Source organism: Populus euphratica, unplaced genomic scaffold (assembly GCF_000495115.2).
Source record: "Populus euphratica unplaced genomic scaffold, PopEup_1.0 scaffold773.1, whole genome shotgun sequence".
NCBI lineage: Eukaryota > Viridiplantae > Streptophyta > Magnoliopsida > Malpighiales > Salicaceae > Populus > Populus euphratica.
Genome location: NW_011500300.1, coordinates 75,274 through 94,185, shown reverse-complemented (window position 1 = coordinate 94,185; position 18,912 = coordinate 75,274). Strand labels below are relative to the sequence as shown.

General features: G+C 30.3%; 2 protein-coding genes across 2 annotated transcripts in view; both read left to right on the top strand.

Moving 5' to 3' along the window:
- LOC105113343 (zinc finger (MYND type) family protein / programmed cell death 2 C-terminal domain-containing protein) overlaps positions 1–18,912 on the top strand; it is a 33,536-nt gene that overhangs the window by 6,537 nt on the left and 8,087 nt on the right. The gene's annotated exons all lie outside the window — the stretch shown is intronic.
- On the top strand, positions 8,528–14,367 carry LOC105113342 (kinesin-4-like). The gene is made up of 19 exons (XM_011009493.1): positions 8,528–8,915; positions 9,032–9,198; positions 9,293–9,436; positions 9,533–9,772; positions 9,876–9,947; positions 10,238–10,306; positions 10,409–10,486; positions 10,646–10,777; positions 10,864–10,945; positions 11,092–11,187; positions 11,272–11,445; positions 11,528–11,634; positions 11,737–11,915; positions 12,084–12,245; positions 12,343–12,596; positions 12,694–12,857; positions 12,961–13,119; positions 13,474–13,964; positions 14,051–14,367. The coding sequence occupies exons 1-19, from the start codon at positions 8,795–8,797 to the stop codon at positions 14,181–14,183; spliced, it is 3,024 nt and encodes a 1,007-aa protein (XP_011007795.1). The 5' UTR covers positions 8,528–8,794; the 3' UTR covers positions 14,184–14,367.

The window sequence follows — 18,912 nt, the reverse complement described above, 5'->3', positions numbered from 1 at the left end:
ATAAAAATTTTTAAATAAAAGTTTTGAAAAAAAAACAACCATGGCTATTATTAGGGAAAAAATCTAAAGTCTTATTGGAAAACATGTTTTACATAAAAAAGATATTCAGTTAAACATTTTTCATGAATTTTTTAGATAAGATGTCTAAATTAAAATTAAAGACTACTTGTTCAAGCAACAAAAAAAAAGGGTAAACTATTTAGAATTATTTTTATTTGTATTGAAGAAAAAAAAATTAAGATAAACATCATAATCTATTAGATTTAGGTAGCCCATTAAGCATAGCCCTTAAAAAAAAGATAGATGTGTGGGCTTACTTGGTGAGGCCCGCTCTATTTGCCAAGTAAAATGGCAAATGTTACGCATCACAAGAACATGTATAATTACTAAGAAAGATATACATAACTAAGAAATACTAATTATATTAGAATTTAGATTGGAAAGTTCTTGCCTACTATATATATTTTGTATATGATTATGATTTTATGTTTATGTGAAGTTTTAACCTTATAACATTATAAATAGGTCATCTTACAACTAGAAATGATGTTATCCATTTATACAATTTATTCACAAGTTTTTTTTTATCATATTCTTTCAATCTATTTTTTTTTACAACTTTATTTGCCTTTTCATTTTACCTAGTTTGTAGTTGTGGCATTGCCTTCTTATTTCTTTCTCTTGACTTGTTAAAGTTAATTAAGAATTTTCTACTCCATTTGATTTGCAAGGCTGCAACTTACCTTCTGTTTGGAATTAAATTTTTAATTTTAATTTGTCTTGTTGGAAATAAAAAATAAATAACAAGTAGCATATTTATTAAAGAATCAACTATCAATTAAAATATTGATTATTTGACATATCAATAATATATAAATATTTTTTTTTTCAATTCAATAGACACAGACTTGTATATATACATATTAAGATTTTAATATTATATGTTGATATAACAAAAACTTGGAATGTTAGATATTCACTACCATATTTGGTTGTAGATGTTGTTGTATTGTTACTTTTTTATGAAAAACATCAAATAAAAGAGATATTAAAACTGCATACTCGGTTTTGATAGTCAAGAAGTTAACTAAGCGCTTCTTGTTTGTATTTAAAAACTATGATTCAAGTTCACTAATGATTGATAGAAATGAATGACTAAATAGATGACAGGAGAGTAGCTATTTGAGATTCGAGTTAGATCTAGTTTATTAGAGAGTTTTTGTGTGAGTTTGATATCACGATGCATTGTATTTTTTGTGTGAGTTTGATATTACAATACATTGTACCTTTTAAAAGTATTTTTTAATTAAAAATATATTAAAATGATGCTTTTTAATTTTAATTTTAATTTTTATGTCAACACATTAAAACCATCTTAAATACCTAAAATAAATCAATTTAATGTTTAAAAAAAAAACAAAATAATTTAAAAAGTTAGTTGTAACTCAAAAACAAAATACTCATTATAGGTGAGCAACTTGATAGGTGGAGAAATGTTGAAGCTGTGAAAGTTGAGAGTTGGCTTCATGTGGAATGTTCTAGATTAAGGATAAGATCAAACTGGGACTTTAAGTTGGGGTCAAGTCAAGAAATCTAGAGTAAGGAATTAGTTAGAGATGATAATTATATCTATTTTTATGGAGGTTCTCTTTCAAATAAGTATGAAAAAATTATAAATGTAATAAAATTATTTTTATACACAAGGTAGGGTATTTATAATTCGATATATTTGTATATCCAAGTTTATATATAAAAAAAATATTATATTTAAATTTTAAACATATATCTAAAATGATATGTATTTTTTTTCATGATATTATATAGATTAACTATTCCATAAATATAAAATATTTAATTTTTTTTAATAGACTATATATGTATTCTATGTAATAGAAATGGAAGAAAACACAAAAAACATCCATAATTATTTTATTTTCTTGGAATTGCTTTAATAAAGCAAGGTTAATTGAAACATTTTAGATCAAATTATAGTGTAACACAAGGTTAAAATTTTGTTGAAAATTATTCTCTAAGAAAAATTATTTAGCATGAAACATTAATGTGATTAAAATAAATTATAGGTGGATGAGAAATTGATATCAAAAACCTAGGTTAACATGTTTTTGTGAAGTCCAAAACCTTCTATCCCACATAGAAAAGAAAGAGAGATTTTATTTTTGTAGTTTACATCATAATTTTTAAACTTGATCCAATACAATGATTGGGTCACAGGTCAGATGGGCAGACCCAGGTCAACCCAAAAAAAATAGACTATTTAGATTAGTTCTGGAAAGTAAGCATTCCTATTAAATTAGAGTCAAAACCACATAGCAACACAAACATTTTGATTAATAGATTGTTTAATTTTTTTCACAAAATTTAAAGCTAAAAATATTTAATAAATCACAATCTCTAAGCAAACTATTCCTACACATCTCTAAAACTATACAAATCAATAGGTAATTGGATCCAACAATCCCTTGCATTGAAAAGCTGCAAAAGTTGTCTTGAATCACAGCAAAATCTATTACACCACTTACCTTTTGCCCTTCACTGTTTCATCCTTTATTTTCCTCTTTTTAATCCACTTTTATAATCAACAGAAATTATCCATGATCAATGTTTGCTAAAAAAGAAATAGTTGTGTTAAAGAAGAAATCCTAATTATTGATCTCTCTGTTTCTACTAGAAAAACAAAAGTTTCCCCAAAACTAATGAAAGAATCCCAATTATTAGTCTCTCTGTTTCCACTTCAAATGACACAAAAGAAGTTATGTCAAAGATTGGAGAAGCGTGCAAGAATTAATAAAGACTATTTTGCCTAAAATTAAAGGGATTCAGATATAGTACTAACTAAAAAAGATAGAAACCATAAAAGCTAAAAAGTCACAATGAAGATCCATTGGTGATTTAATAACCAAAAAAGTGACAAGGACAAAACCTTGTTTGACTTGTCGTAAAATCTTTTTCATGTGGCTTAAATTCCTCTACTCTTCTTCGCAACTGATATGGCTTTAAAGATTAAATAGATTAGGTTTTTTGTCTTCATTATTTTAGCCTTTAACTGTCAAATAATTTGACAATAAAAGGACAAAATAGTGATGTTTTATTATATATATATATATATATATATATATATATATATATAAACAACCCGATCTCATCTGGGTTTACCTGGATCGACCGAGTTTTACCTAACTAATTTTTTATCAACCCGACCTGGTTTTAATCCTGGGTTAACTGGGTCTCAAGTTGACCTGTCGAGCGAGGTTTTAAAACATTAGTTTACATAATAGGAAGTTAAAAAGTCATGAATGAGCATAAGTAAAGTAATACGAGTTTAATTCGCATGCATGCATTTAGGCACAAGTATGGCTCCTAGGTTTAGAGTTTGAGTTTGTTTTCTACTAACCTATTTTGGACTTGAATTTGAATTTATTGTAAAATAATTTTTTGGTTGATAAAGAATTATCTTTTGTCAAACCATTTATATATATCTAATTTATAAATAAAGAGTTTGAACAATCGTTCCTTTTCATCTGTTTGAACATTTTTTTTAAATGAAAAGATATTCGGTTTTTAAACTAAAAACTATTAAGTGTTTTTTATAACAAGTAATTATGGAAAAATAGAGGGAATTAATTATGATACTCATAGTTTTGGTTTTAAAAATTAGTATAAATAAAAGTAAAAAAAGAGTTGTTTTGAACACTTTGAAACACAACTCTATTATTTCTCTTTTTTTTATTTTTGCAACTTATATTGCCTCAAGTTTCTATTAGCTTTTTATTGTCTTTTTTTTTTTTATCATAGAGCTTAGATTATAGTTTTTTGTTTGAGAGATTTTGAGTTAATTTACACTTTCGATTTGAGAACTATGAAGTATATTTTTTAAAAATCAAGTGGTTGGAATTGGAAGACTACTTGCAACAAAAATCACTTGCACCAATAAACAAGCAATTTATTCTTAAAGACAAAGAGTTTAATTTTTAACATCAACACCATTAATTTCTTATGAAAAAATATTTATTTTATTTTTTTTTGTTTAATATATTTTATTTTTATATGTACTAGTATACGAGTTATGACTTGTTTTGTATATATTACAACTTTGAATATCATGATGTGAATTTTATTTATGTACAGTAAGGATTAAATCTAATCTTATTTCAAAGATACAAGATAAATTATTTATTTTATAAACTTGCATGCCATGATATGTTTTGAAATTCGTAAAACAACTTTAAATAAAATACAGGTTTTTCATGGTTGCATTCTAGGTTATTAGAAACAGACCTTTGTTTTTTAACTTAGGTTGTTCTTAAAAAACCAAACCGTCGTAAGAACAAGAGATATTATAATGCTTAAGTAAATAAATGTAAGAGAATATAATAAAATAATAATATATAAAAAAAGAAAAATAAAATAAAATTACGTACAGGGAATAAATATATAAATGTAATGGCTGGAAATTACAGAGCACAGTCATATCAATAGAACTTGTGTGGCATACACCCTTGCATGGTTGATTTATGGCCTGGAATGGCATGGTTAGCTTTGGCTGATATTTATAAGAAGCAGCTTCAGCTATGGGTAAGCTAGAACTTTGCATGGTTGTATGTTACACTTGTATAGCTAAAAATTGCTTTATCTATTTACTTTGAGTTTGGTGTGTTCATGCACCCATGTCTCAGAAACTTTTTATAAAAAAAGAGAATAATTTATCATTGGTGAAAAGAATTAGTATGTTCTCTTTAAGTAGCCATGATGGTCATTAATTATTGTGTTATGTTATAGTTGTTATGTCATGTATATTATTATTGAAAATATTAGTGATAAACAATATCATTTGTATAAAAAATAATGTTTATTTTTCATAAAAAACATTATATACATTGAAAATTAATATGTGTGACTTCTAGAAAATGTTGATCGTGTATTGACATAAAAAATAGTGTCTGCTTCACATGAAAAAACTTGTTTGTGCATTAAAAAATTATATGCATGAAAAGTTTATATGTATAGTTTTTAGAAATCTAAAAAATACATAATAGAATGTGTTGGAATAAGATTAGCATATCATATAAATATCAGGTCTAGATTTGAATTCCAACTATTTTCTATTAATTGTTTAAATTAAACATGTATAATTAAATATGATAATACCCAAAAACAAAAAAACAATACGTAAGAAAAATATTTTTATAATTGTCTCAGCAAATTTTTATTTATTTTTTTTATAAAAAGAACTAGGTACTATCATATTTAGTAATCAAATGTTTAATTTAAACAACCAGTAGTTTGTGCCAACATATCCAGGTGGATGTAAAAGGTTAAAATGACCTCTTCTGACTATAAGTCGACACATAGAATCTAGAAGGATAAATATTAACTGGGTGAAAGCATCCTTTATCCAAGCCGGACAACCTTAAATCAAGGCGAGATTTGAGTATCGGATTGGAAGGTCTAAGGTCAAGACAATGAGAATTTCATCAGATTTTGACATCACAGAAATTACCAACCAAACTATAAAAAAAATAAAAATAAAAATTTATTTTTTTATTAATTATTGAAATAGGCCTCATCTGTCCATAAAAAATAATCCTAGTCCAAATATTTTAAAAAATTACTAAAAAAAGTAATAGTTTCCTCTCTTATCAGTTTTTATTTTAAAAGATAATGCTTACTTCTTTCTTTTCTTTAATTTTTTACTTTTTTAATTAAGTTGACAATTATTTATATATACACACACATAAGTTTTTATTTTGAAAGATAATGGTTATTTTTTTAAGTTTTTATTTTTTTAATTAACTTGGCAAGATTTACAAAGTAAGATTCCAACCCATAAGAGCAATAGAATTCCTAATTAACGTGAAGTTAAATCAGTTAAAACTAAAAAAAAAAATGGAAACGAATTCTCAAAGGTTTAGTTACTTAGAACCCAAGGCCATGGGGCATGTTTTGTGGCATTAATTTGGTTATATATTTCGATCATTATGAACTCCATATAGACTGGTTGGTAACCGTTTTCAACAACCCTTCCACTCTCTGAAAATTACGCACTGCCTAACAATTGGAGGCGATTGCAAGTAACAAATATGACTGTGCTCGGCATCTGGAATTGGTTGCTTTTCAACTTTTTACTTGCTCGCGCTTGACTACAACAAAAGTCCCCCTCTCGTAATTTTTCATGTTGTAATATATATAAATAATTTTTTTTATTTTTTAAAAATTATTTTTAATATTAATACATCAAAATAATTCAAAATATACAAATCATATTAAATTTTAATAAAAAAATTAAATTTTTTAAAAACATAAATACAACCGCGTCGCTCCACGTTTGCAAACAGTACATAAATAGAACCGCGTCGCTCCACGTTTGCAAACAGTTTCTTAATCACTAGGCAAAATGCTCTACTGCCAAATTCACAAGGCAGGAATAGAAATTTGCTGGCCTAATCTTCCTTTGCATGGTGGTGCACCACAAAGTGACTCCGAGCTGAAAGGTCTACCTGAAGGCAAGTAACCTTGAATTATTTTGTGAAGTCTTGGTTTTTTTCTGAGTTGTGTTTTTTAAAAAAATTATTTTTTTTATTTTACATTATTTTTTAATTTTTTTAGATTATTTTAATATACTAATATATAAATAATTTTTTAAAATAAAAAATAACCACTGACCATTATTATATTATCCATCACACCTAAAAGCATGACTTTGTGGGCAAAGCTGCTGCTGGGAGCCGTACGGGGTTATTGCGTTTGGTATCTCACCGAGCTGGGCGCAAAGTTCTTGCACCCTAAAGAAGCATTATGTGAATTGCATTTGACATAACAGAATATTCAAACATTCTATAATGTGAAGTAAAATTGCAGCTTTCTTATTTAAGTTGTTTTTTTTCTTTTTTAATAATAGCCTTTAATTTTTATTTTGTTTTTAACATTTGTCTAATATTTCATGAGTGAGCCTCGAAGTGACAGCGGGCGCATGGATCGAACAATAATGCTGCTGAGTGCTTAATTAAATTTATGTTATCTGTAATCTTATTTGATAACAAAATAAAAAAATCTAAAATTTAATTCCTAGAAAATTAAATATCAAAAAATAAAATTAAAAACATAAAAATTAGTATTGAAAAATGATAAAAAAGAAAAAAATCAACTTGAGTTAGCCTATTAAATTTATGACTTGGTTATGAAACTTTAATAACACCGTATAAAATAAATTAAATAAAATTATAAAGTTTAATTCTCAAATCAATACCATGTTGAAAAGTAAAACTTGAAAAACAAAATTAGAGAAACAGGTAAGCATAATAAAAGAATCAAATAAAGAAAAAAACATGATAACTTGGAAAAAAAAATTCAAAAGAGAAAAAACAATGTAGCTTAATTATTAGACAGTTAAATACAAAAAGATGTAGGTAAAAAGAAACAAAAAACTAATTCGAGTTAACTCAAGTTAGCATAATAAACTTGAAATGTCTGTTTGGGAGTACGGTTACGGTTGTTTTTCAAAATGTTTTTCATCTGATTCGAGTCAACTCGAGTTAGCATAATAAACTTGAAATGTCTGTTTGGAAATACGGTTGTGGTTGCTTTTCAAAGTGTTTTTCATTTCAAAATGTATCAAAATAATTTTTTTATTTTATAAAAATTATTTTCAATATTAGCATATCAAAACAATTCAAAATATTAAAAAAATATTTTTTTTTAAATATGGGTTCACTTGCATTTCTAAAGACTCACTAAAATAATAAAAATTAAGTCAGTTTAGATTTACTTACTAAATTTATGATCCAAATAATGAGATTAAAATAAACTAATAAAAAAACAAAAAAAACCATATTTTTTTTTTTAATTATGAATCCCAATTGAAGGATATCCATAACTATTCATTATAACAACACGACAACTTAGATTGAGCAATAATTTCCGTCATCATAATCCTATTTTACCCACTATTTCTTTTTATTTTTAACGTTGATATTCAAATTAACGTAAACTTACATGTATCTCGAATAAAAATTATATAAAGATTTGGTCATAAAATTACTAAAACAGAGATTCATATATAAAGATGTTTTTTTTTTTCAATTTCATTTAGAACTAATTTCAAGAGGATTTTAAGAGTAGAGTTTAAAATCAGTTAAAAAAATTGCTGCCGTGATGATGTTTTGAGCACGGGTGCAGGGCGTCTATTTGGCATTGAGAATATATTAAAAATGATTTTTCTTATTTTTTAATTCTTATATTAAAATCACCTAAGAAATCTAAAAACTATTAATTTTAATTTATTTTTAAATCAAAAACATTCTGAACGCACGCGCCGGGAAAAAAGCACCTGAAGCACGTTGGCTGGGATGGTATGCTGGAGAAGCCACGAGGTTCGGAGACAGGTACGGGGGGAGAAGTAGCTTAGGAGAGACGGAGTGGGTAGAGAGAGAGAGAGAGTATACTGAAATGAATACTACTGATGCTATATATGAAGCAAAGTCATAAAAAGGAAGAGATAATTTACTAGCTTTTCTAGGTAGAAGAAGGAAGAAAGAGAAAAGGCAAAAGCTCATGGAGAATGAATGTGATATATCTCTAGATGTTCTAGCATCAAACTAACTTCCTAAGAAAATAAAAATATCCTCCACCCTTCCTCTTCCATCTCTCTCTTTCTTCTCCGATTTTCCTTTTTTCAATTTGTTTTAGCTCCAACAGGCTCAAATTGAGGCATTTTGATGGTGGAATTGTGAGAGAAGAAGGCGGAAATATATAGTACGTTGCAGGGATTTCTTACGACATGGCTGTTGAAGGAGGAGCATTGTCATTTTCTGTGGCGTCGGTCGTGGAGGATGTGCTGCAACAGCATGGCAATAGACTCAGAGATCTTGATTTGGACTCTAGAAAAGCTGAAGAAGCCGGTACCTTTTATTTCTTCTTTTTGTTTCCTTTTGTGTTTCCCTTGCAACAGAATAGTTGTTTTCCTCCGAATTGTCTACGAGAAGCGTTAATTTTATTGAGATTTTGCTTATGGTAGCATCAAGAAGGTATGAAGCTGCGGGGTGGTTGAGAAAGATGGTAGGAGTGGTAGCAGGTAAGGATTTGCCAGCAGAGCCATCTGAAGAAGAGTTTAGGCTTGGATTGAGAAGTGGAATCATTCTCTGCAATGCTCTCAATAAGGTTCAACCTGGAGCTGTGCCTAAGGTATATTTTATTTTATTCATACCGCTAGTATTATTACTTTTAATTGATTCTATCTATTGGATGATGGTGATTAATTTAATTAATTATATTTTAGGTTGTGGAGAGTCCATGTGATGCTGCTCTTATACCTGATGGAGCTGCATTATCAGCATTTCAGTACTTTGAAAATGTGAGGAATTTTCTTGTAGCTGTACAAGAAATGGGGATTCCTAATTTTGAGGCATCTGATCTGGAACAAGTATGTGCTGCAATTGCAATTGTGATTTTACTATATGCAAAAGATGCTTGGAATTAGATAAGAGCTTCATTTGTCTAACTCTTGTTGTATTTCTAGGGAGGAAAATCTGCAAGGGTTGTGAATACTGTTTTGGCACTTAAATCATACAATGAGTGGAAACAGACTGGTGGAAATGGGATTTGGAAATTTGGTGGAAATGTAAAACCTACAGTGTCAGCAAAGTCTTTTGTAAGAAAAAACTCGGAACCGTTCATGAATTCCTTATCCAGAAACTTGTCAATGAATGAAAAATCTTTCAACACTCTGTCCAGTGATCTTGAAAACTCTAATAAAATGGTTGGTAAGCTTAACTGTTTTAAATTTGAGCTTTTGCTTGCTCCGACAGTTTGAACTTCAGATTTATGTCTTCTAAATTTTTATCTCTTTCCTCGTGTTTTAGCCTGGGTCTCGTTCTTTGAGTATGCTTGTTCGTGCTGTTTTGTTGGATAAGAAGCCTGAAGAAGTTCCAACAGTAAGAATATACGCACCCGTTGCTACTGTTTATTTTCTCGGGCATTATTAGAAGCAAATTTGCATTTGCATTTTATTAACATTATGTGAAATCTATACTCAGATTCTGAGGCTGCCAAGCTTCCCCAGTATTGAATGATTACTTGCTGATATGTTGATCACATTCCCACAATTTCAAAATCATAATTCCCTAATTTTTTGAGCTCAAATACTAGCACTCCTTAGAATCTGCTGGTACGGCTGATTATATTGCTTCTAACTTCGATTCTACATGCCTTCTGCTTGCAATAGTTAGTCGAATCAGTGCTCAGTAAGGTTGTGGAGGAATTTGAGAATCGCATAGCAAGCCAATATGATATGGTAGGCCAGCCGATCATTGAACACGAATAAGTTTACAGAAGATAATTAGTTCGTTTCTAATTGTGCAACTATTTTTTTATCCTACTGTGCTGTAAATTATAGGTAAAGGCAGCTCCTAAAGAAATGACCATCTCTCAGGGCAACAAGTTTTTGCTGAAATCTGCATGTGGTGATAAAAGGGTAAATCTCTTAATCTTCATCCACTGAATAGCAAAAGGCCTCCTAAGTCCAACAGATATATTAAGACAATGAAAACATACTACCACGGTGAAGCTTATGATGCTTATAATTGTATGATAATCACTAAAGAGTTTCTTGTCTGTTGCTGAAATCCTGCAGACTGATGAAAAAAAAGTCAGAGTGATGAAGAAAGAGGAATGTTTTCATAAAAACCTGGTTGATGATGAAGAATTAAAAAATAAAACGCAGAAACAGCAAATTATCTTTAGTCAACAGCAAAGAGATATCCAGGTACGCCTACTAGCAATTTCTTCTCCATTATTTTCTTTCTTGGATTAACAAAGTATAGTTCTCGTGCGAATTATTCTTCGCTGCAGGAATTAAAAAACACAATCCGTACAACAAAAGCTGGTATGCATTTTATGCAAATGAAATTTCATGAGGAGTTTAACAGTCTTGGTAGGTACTCAAAAAAGAAATTTGATTTTTTCATTTCGGTTATCTACAAACTTCTCTTTTTTGGGGTGGGGATGGCTGTGTGGGTAGCAGAGTCGGTTAAGTGTTCTTTCTATCTAAGGTTTGAGTCCATATCTTTTTCTACGTAGGCATGCACATCCATGGTCTCGCTCATGCTGCTTCAGGCTACCATAAGGTTCTTGAAGAAAATCGCAAGCTATATAATCAAGTGCAGGACCTCAAAGGTAAGTTGCTGTTGTCCGCAAGGGACTAGGAATCATGTTTTTTCTTTATTGTGTACCTATGCCCTTCGTTTTATTTTTGTCCAGGAAGTATTCGGGTATATTGTCGAGTGAGACCATTTTTGTCTGGACAATCAAACTATATGAGCACAGTGGATTCCATAGAAGATGGGAATATTACAATTAGTACCGCATCAAAACATGGGAAAGGATGCAAGTCCTTTAGCTTCAATAAAGTATTTGGACCATTGGCTACCCAAGGTCAGTTGGTTCTTAATTTGGAATTTTGTCTGATTAATGCTAATTGACACTACTTTTTACACTTACTCTCACTGAATTGCAGCCGAGGTCTTCTCTGATATGCAGCCACTAATTCGATCCGTTCTTGATGGCTACAATGTTTGTATATTTGCATATGGTCAAACAGGATCGGGAAAAACTTACACCATGGTAAAACTAAAGCTAGATACATCTGTGAAAGTAGAAAAACTGTTTTTGCTGTTAATTACTAAAATATGCAAAATTTCTGAACTTCATCATTCATGTTTCCAGACAGGACCCAAAGATCTCACAGATAAAAACCAAGGGGTGAATTATAGGGCATTGGGTGATTTGTTTCTTCTTGCAGAGCAAAGGAAAGACACCTTCTGCTACAATGTTGCTGTACAAATGATAGAGATTTACAATGAGCAAGTCAGGGATCTCCTTGTTACTGATGGAAGTAACAAAAGATATCCTTTACAAAGTTTGTTTTCTGGTTAAGCGCTAGTTAAGAACTGGATTGCATGAGCAGCTACTACTATAGCCAAAACTACTTAATAAGGAAATAAGAAGTCATTCGGACATTTGTATTCTATAGAGGGTTAAGAGTAGAGCTGTCCATCCTTAATTGTTGACACGTTAGAAATTCGTAACAGTTCTCACACAGGTCTGAATGTACCAGATGCAAACATCATTCCTGTGTCATCAACATGTGATGTTATTGATCTGATGTACCTTGGACATAGGAATCGTGCAGTGGGTGCAACAGCCCTAAATGATCGCAGCAGTCGCTCGCATAGGTTACTTCTTGTTCTTTCGCAGATTTCAGTTTGTAATGTCTCTTAGCAGTACCTTCTAGTGTGGATGACTTGTACTTTATATTTTTGTGAACTGCAGTTGCTTGACTGTCCATGTTCAAGGAAGAGACTTGACATCTGGAACTATTCTCCGTGGCTGTATGCATCTGGTTGATTTGGCTGGGAGTGAGAGAGTAAACAAATCTGAGGTGACAGGAGACAGACTAATAGAAGCAAAGCACATTAACAAATCCCTATCAGCTCTGGGTGATGTCATCGCTTCCCTTGCCCAAAAGAATCCACATGTCCCTTACAGAAATAGCAAACTTACACAACTGCTCCAAGACTCACTTGGTACGGTCGAAGTTAACACATTTTTCAATCTACTGTCTTTGTGTTCCTTTCTCCTCATGAAAATGATTGTGGCTTCGGAATGAAATTCTTCTTTCAGGAGGGCAGGCCAAGACACTGATGTTTGTTCACATTAGCCCCGAGCCTGATGCACTAGGAGAAACGATAAGTACTCTGAAATTTGCTGAGCGGGTAGCCACGGTGGAACTTGGTGCAGCTCAGGTGAACAAGGACAGTGCAGATGTTAAAGATCTCAAAGAACAAGTATTACTTTCCTTTTCTCCTTTCTGCTTTCGATATAACATTTTTATCTTAATCATTCCACACAAATTAATGTACTCTGTATGAAAATCTTTCATCCCCGTAGATTGCTAGCCTAAAGGCAGCATTAGCGAAAAAAGAGAGAGAACCAGGACACAGAAGAAAAGAAAGTGAATCATCACCATTCAACTCTAACCATCGGCTCGGAGATGCAAATGACAGCAATGCCTTCCGCCAACCCATTGGGGATGTGGGCAACATAGAGGTGAGCCATGCTTTCCAATCATGTTTGGTAAAGATATTTCTTAAATCAAGCAATTAAATAGCAGTTGTTGAGTGAGTGTTGACACCATGGAGACAGCTGAATATTTCACTTTGTTTTATTTGGCATGGAATCTATAACAGCATAAATTATTTGGGTCTTTTAGAATTTATAAAATTTATGAGCAAGAAGTTCAACCTTTGAATAAGATTGGGAGTTAAATGTATAAAAGAGATTGTTGATCATCGAAAGTAAGGCTTCCTCTACTTTTCTCTAGGATTGATTCCTTTCTTTTTCTTCATCTTTATACTCATCCAGTTAATTTGGTTCCTATAAATTGATGTGCTGCTGCTTCAGGTTCACACAAAGTCTGCTCCGAGACAGAAGAGACAAAGCTTCGATCTTGATGAGATATTAGCAAACTCGCCTCCATGGCCTCCAGTCATTAGCCCTGGTCAAAAGTATGCTGAGGATGAGAAGGAAATGGGCTCAGGCGAGTGGGTAGATAAGGTCATGGTGAACAAGCAAGATGCTATAAACAGAGTAGAAAAGTCTCTAGGATGTTGGGATGCAGAAAATGGCAATTTGCCTGATGCCTTTTACCAGAAGTATCTTTCAGACTCCTCAAAAATTTACCCAGAACAATCCTATAATTTGTTCGCGGGTAACAACCAGATCAACCTTGCTAATAATGACGACATGGACGATATTGATGCTGCCACCAGTGATTCATCAGAACCTGATTTGCTCTGGCAATTCAATCAGTCCAAGTTCACCGGTATAACAAATGGGATTGATTCAAAAACTAGCAAAGCAATTTCAAAAGCAGCCAGGAATCCAGAGTTGAGGTACTGTAGATGTGATTTGGTGTTGGTCAAATCCTATCCATTAATTTATTTTCGCAAGTTTCTCTTACAAGTTTCAAATTCTGCAGCAAGAACTTTAATCCCTCGCTAGGCCCTTCACCTTCACGAAAGTCGGCAAATGGAGGTGGAGTTCCCCTACAACAGAATAGAAGGCAGGCCACTCCAGTTGACGGCAAACGCAAGAATGCAAGTAGGAAGTAGGAAAGTTAGCCGTGCTGAGGGGGGAATTGCAGATTGTTTTTCCTTGTATATTTCTTTTATTTTTATTTTTATTTTGTTTCCCCTGAACGAAAAAGGAAGGTTTTAATTTTTTCCTCTGTATTGTTTATAATATAGTTAATGCAGCAATAATTCCAGTTGCTTGTGCCATTCTTCGGCGAGCCCACCAGATGTGTCCTGACCTGCTTGGAATTGATGAGAGATCTTTTCTTTTTTTTCTTTTTCTCTTTTTTGATTCTATATCACCACAGATATTCTTTATGTGAAATATTGTGAACTCAGAATCGATTTCAGTGATAAGAATTTTCATTCTAAGATTAAAGGTTTTTTTAGATCAACTGGATTTTAGTGATTATCTCTGCAGATGGCATCCAGAATGAGGAACTGCAATCCATGTGGGCGTTCTTCAGTGAGAAGCTAGGAATGGTAAGAACTGCAATCCCGACACAAAGGGATGGTCCAGCAACATCTCAGCAGTCAATCGATCTGAACTCAGGTTTCCATCCTTTCAAGAAATCTCTCCCGTCCTTGGAGATCTGAGGAGAGATTTCAGGCAATTCGTCACCAATCTTTCTCAGGAGTTCTTCAGTAGCGGCCTCAGGCTTCAAATCCCGGACTGGCTTCCCTGTAAGCATCCCGAAAACTATGCAACCAAGAGCCCATATGTCACAGGGAGCCTCTTGGACATGATCAACCACGGACCCCGGTACCGTATACAAAGCAGTCCCAATGAGGTAACGATCGGACTTCGTTTTCTTATTCAGACCAGAATCCCCAATCTTTGGCACAAATTCAGCGCTATTGCCACCCCTTCTACTTGACACGAGTAGAATGTTATTAGGCTTCAAACTCACACTGCACATAACCATGTCTATGAATATAATCAATACGCAACACCAGTAGATTTCTATGAATATAATCAAATCACAATGCAATCATGTCTATGAATATGAATATTTGCTTTGGAAAATATTTTTAATTGAATTTTTTTTTAGATTTTATTTTTGAATATTAAATTGATTGAAAATTAGGTTTTTTTTATTAAACACAAGTTTAGAATTTTAATAAGTTGTGAGTTTGGATGATTAATACGAGTCTAGAATATCCGCAGGAGTTTTCTTGATTTTTCTCTTTTTTTAAACTCATATTTTTAATCAAGTCTAAGGTAAGTTAAAACTTAATGAAGCCTCATCCAAGAAGAGAATAAAAAAAAGAATAAAAAAACAAATTGTTCAAATTAATACATTGTGGTGGTGCCCATTACCCATTATAATATGTCATCATTTTTTCATTTTACTTCTTGGATTGTTTTGAAAAATTAATTATCTGATAATTTATTGTTTCACATTTAATCTAGGGTTAGAAAAATATTAAAAATGATGATGACTTGAATTTATTTTTTTTAACCAAATCATGATTTGAATTGGACAACTAGTTTGCTTTTGATTTATTAAGTTGAACGAGTCACACCAATTTGTTTCATTTATTAATATACATGGTCATTGATTAATTTGTTCTGATACACTAATCATGTTTTTAATTCTCATTTCAAATGTTGTATTGTGTGCCAAAATAAATAAATAGTGATGCTTGTATTTTTAATCTAATAATTGGATTTTTATCTAATCTCTAGTAAAGCACATGTTGCGAGTTTAGTATCAAGACTATCAAGTGAATAATTTCTTAGTTTTGTTATTAAAAAATAAATTTAGTAATTTTCTTGAGCTCGAGCTTTGATATTGGAGATGGTTGTAAAATTAGAGGGTTTGGGAGTATCATAGCAGTTGCTTTTCAAAATATTTTTTGCTTATAAAAACATCAAAATAATATTTTTTTATTTTTTAAAATTTATTTTTAATATCAACACATCAAGACAATACAAAAATATATAAAAAAAAATTAAAACAAAAAAATAAATTTTGATAAAAAGCAAGTTGATACTTACTCTCAAACAACCTCTTAATTGAAAAATGAGTTTGCAATAACACCTTTAAAAATACTATTTTTTATACAATATTTTTATTTTTAATAATTTTTAATCATAATATTTTCTTGAAAAAAAAGTTTGTTGATTTTTATTTATCTTATACAAGCAAATTCATGTCATTATAGGGAATAACTCGAAAAGCTTTATTAGGAATAAAACCTTTGACTGAAAAGAAGAAGGAGAACTCATAACATGCTTGGCCTAGATTTATTTCTGGAGCTTAAAAAAAAATTGAACATTATATCTTCCTAAGTGACCTTGTAAACCCAAAACTAGTGGGTAAATTCAAGACTCAATTAACCTAGAGCTTGGATTGGCCTAACTTAAAAAGAAAAAAAGAAAAAAACAGAAGAAATGATTAACTTGTTCTAATTGAATAAAAAATTCAAGTTGATTTGTGAACAGGTCAAAAAAATTATTAAACTTTATTTAAGATTTTTTTTCCCTAAAATCTCCCAAAGTTTAATCCTCTTTATTCATCATCTAATAAGATATTTGGTATTGAGGTTGGATTTGCTTTACATGAAAATTTATTTTTTTACTTTAAATTAATTATTTTCAATATTTTGAAATTGTTTTGATGTGCTGAGTTAAAAATGTATTTTAAAATAATTATTTTAATATATTTTCAAGTAAAAAATATTTTTAAAAGCAACATTTATCGCATTACCGAAAACTTCTAAATCTTGTTCCGATTATAGTTTTAAAACTGCATGTCATCACATGTTCAAAAGTTACATGTTCTGTAGCATATGCTCATTTCAAAAGGTTTCTTTAGAGGTAGATGGGCAACAAATGCTACAAGAAAACTAGAAAACTATTTCTAAACATCAACAAACAAACAAAAATTAGAATAACATAATTAGTTGCAAAACAAAGGACAATATATATGTACATTGAGCTTTTAACAAAAAAAAAATCTAATAAATTCAAGCAAGTTCAACTTAAATAACTAGACAAACTAATATTATAATTATTAAATTCAGACTAACCCAACAGATCGATCTGGAATCTAGTTGACCATGTGGTTAGACCAATTCGAATAAAGTAAAAAGTTGATGAGAACAAAAAAATAATCAAATCTGGTTGACTTGTGGCCTAAGTGACCTAGAAAACCCGAGTGAGACCATACTTAAATATATTAATTTTATTTAACATTATGCCTAGCAATAAAGAAAAGTTAAAGCTTGTGCTCTAATTTCTTTCTTTGAACAACAAAAAGATCTATTAACACTAAAAAGCTAAATTGCTTTGTTTCCTAATAAAGGGTTCATCAAATAAATTGGTGCTACTTCTAGTTGGTGCTACTTCTATAAGTGTTTTATCTCTTCTATATTAATATTATGTCCAACATATTTAGAATCTGAGTAAATTTTCAAATATAGAGATTATGTTCAAGCTAAATTGTTTACTTATATGATTTTTACATCTGAAATTTCAAATATAGATCCAGTATTTAAGCAAACTTTCAATCATAGATGGTGATGAGATTTTCTTTCTAGTTGCATTAATTAGTGTTTTGCTCTTTGTTAAAAGCAATGAAAAAAAGTAATTTTTATCTATATTTTTCCATTTAAAGTAATTATCACAATGAGCATCATATGTGTTTATGTTATATTTGGTGAATGCAATATAACATGCTAATCATTTTTTTTCACCAAAAAGGAAGAAATCTTAGGACAATTTGAGATTGACCCCCTTATAGCATATGGTTTAAAAAAAGTCATGCACCAACTTCTTGAGCCTTGAATATTATGCCTTTTGATGAAAAAACAAGGCTTTTAGTCCTATCATTTTATAATTTGCTTTTCTTGGGGTTCTTTCAGTCTCATGACTCGAATCGCAAGTTTAACAAATTAATTTTATTGACTCGATTTTTTCTAATTGACTTTTTATTTTCAATTTCATCATTCAACATTAAGTTGATTGAGAATTAAACTTTGTGATTTATTTTTGTTTGTTTTATATAAGTTTATCTCAGTCTTATGACTCATATCACAAGTTTGACATGTTAACTTAAGTTCACTTGAGTTGTATTACGCATCTTTTTGTTAATTATTTTTTTTTCAACACCTAGTTAACAAAGAACTAAAAGAGAAGGAGATTTTACGGTATCCCTCCTCACAAAATATTATTCACTATAATATTGTTTTTTTTTCAATTTTAATTTTATTTTTATTATTCAATATTAGACTTATTGGAGATTGAATTTTATAATTTTTTATAATTTTCTTCTTATGAGGTTATTCTAGCCTCATGACTTGGATTGTGGGTTTAACAGGTTAAATCAGTTATCTTAAATTTTTTTAATTGACTATTTTTCTCAATTTCATCATTTAATGTCGAATTGATTGAGAATTAAGTTTTGTGGTTTATTTTGATTTATTTTCTATCAAGTTATATCTACCTTATGACTTAGGTCACAAGGTTAATGGGTTAACCTAAGCTAATTCAAGTTGTTTTGTATCATTTTTTAATTAATTGTTTCTCAATTTATCTTTCAATATTTGATTGATTGAGGGTTTTTTATCAAATGCTGAAAGATAAAATTGAAAAACATTACACAAAAATATTTGAAATAAAAAAATAGTAATAAAAAAATAAAAAATAAATTAGAGAGTAACAAAAAAAATTTCTTGGAGAGTTAAATTGAAAAGGAAAATAAATTTAAAAAAATAAAAAAATGAGGATCAAATTTGAAAAAATAATGTACCAAAAACTTGG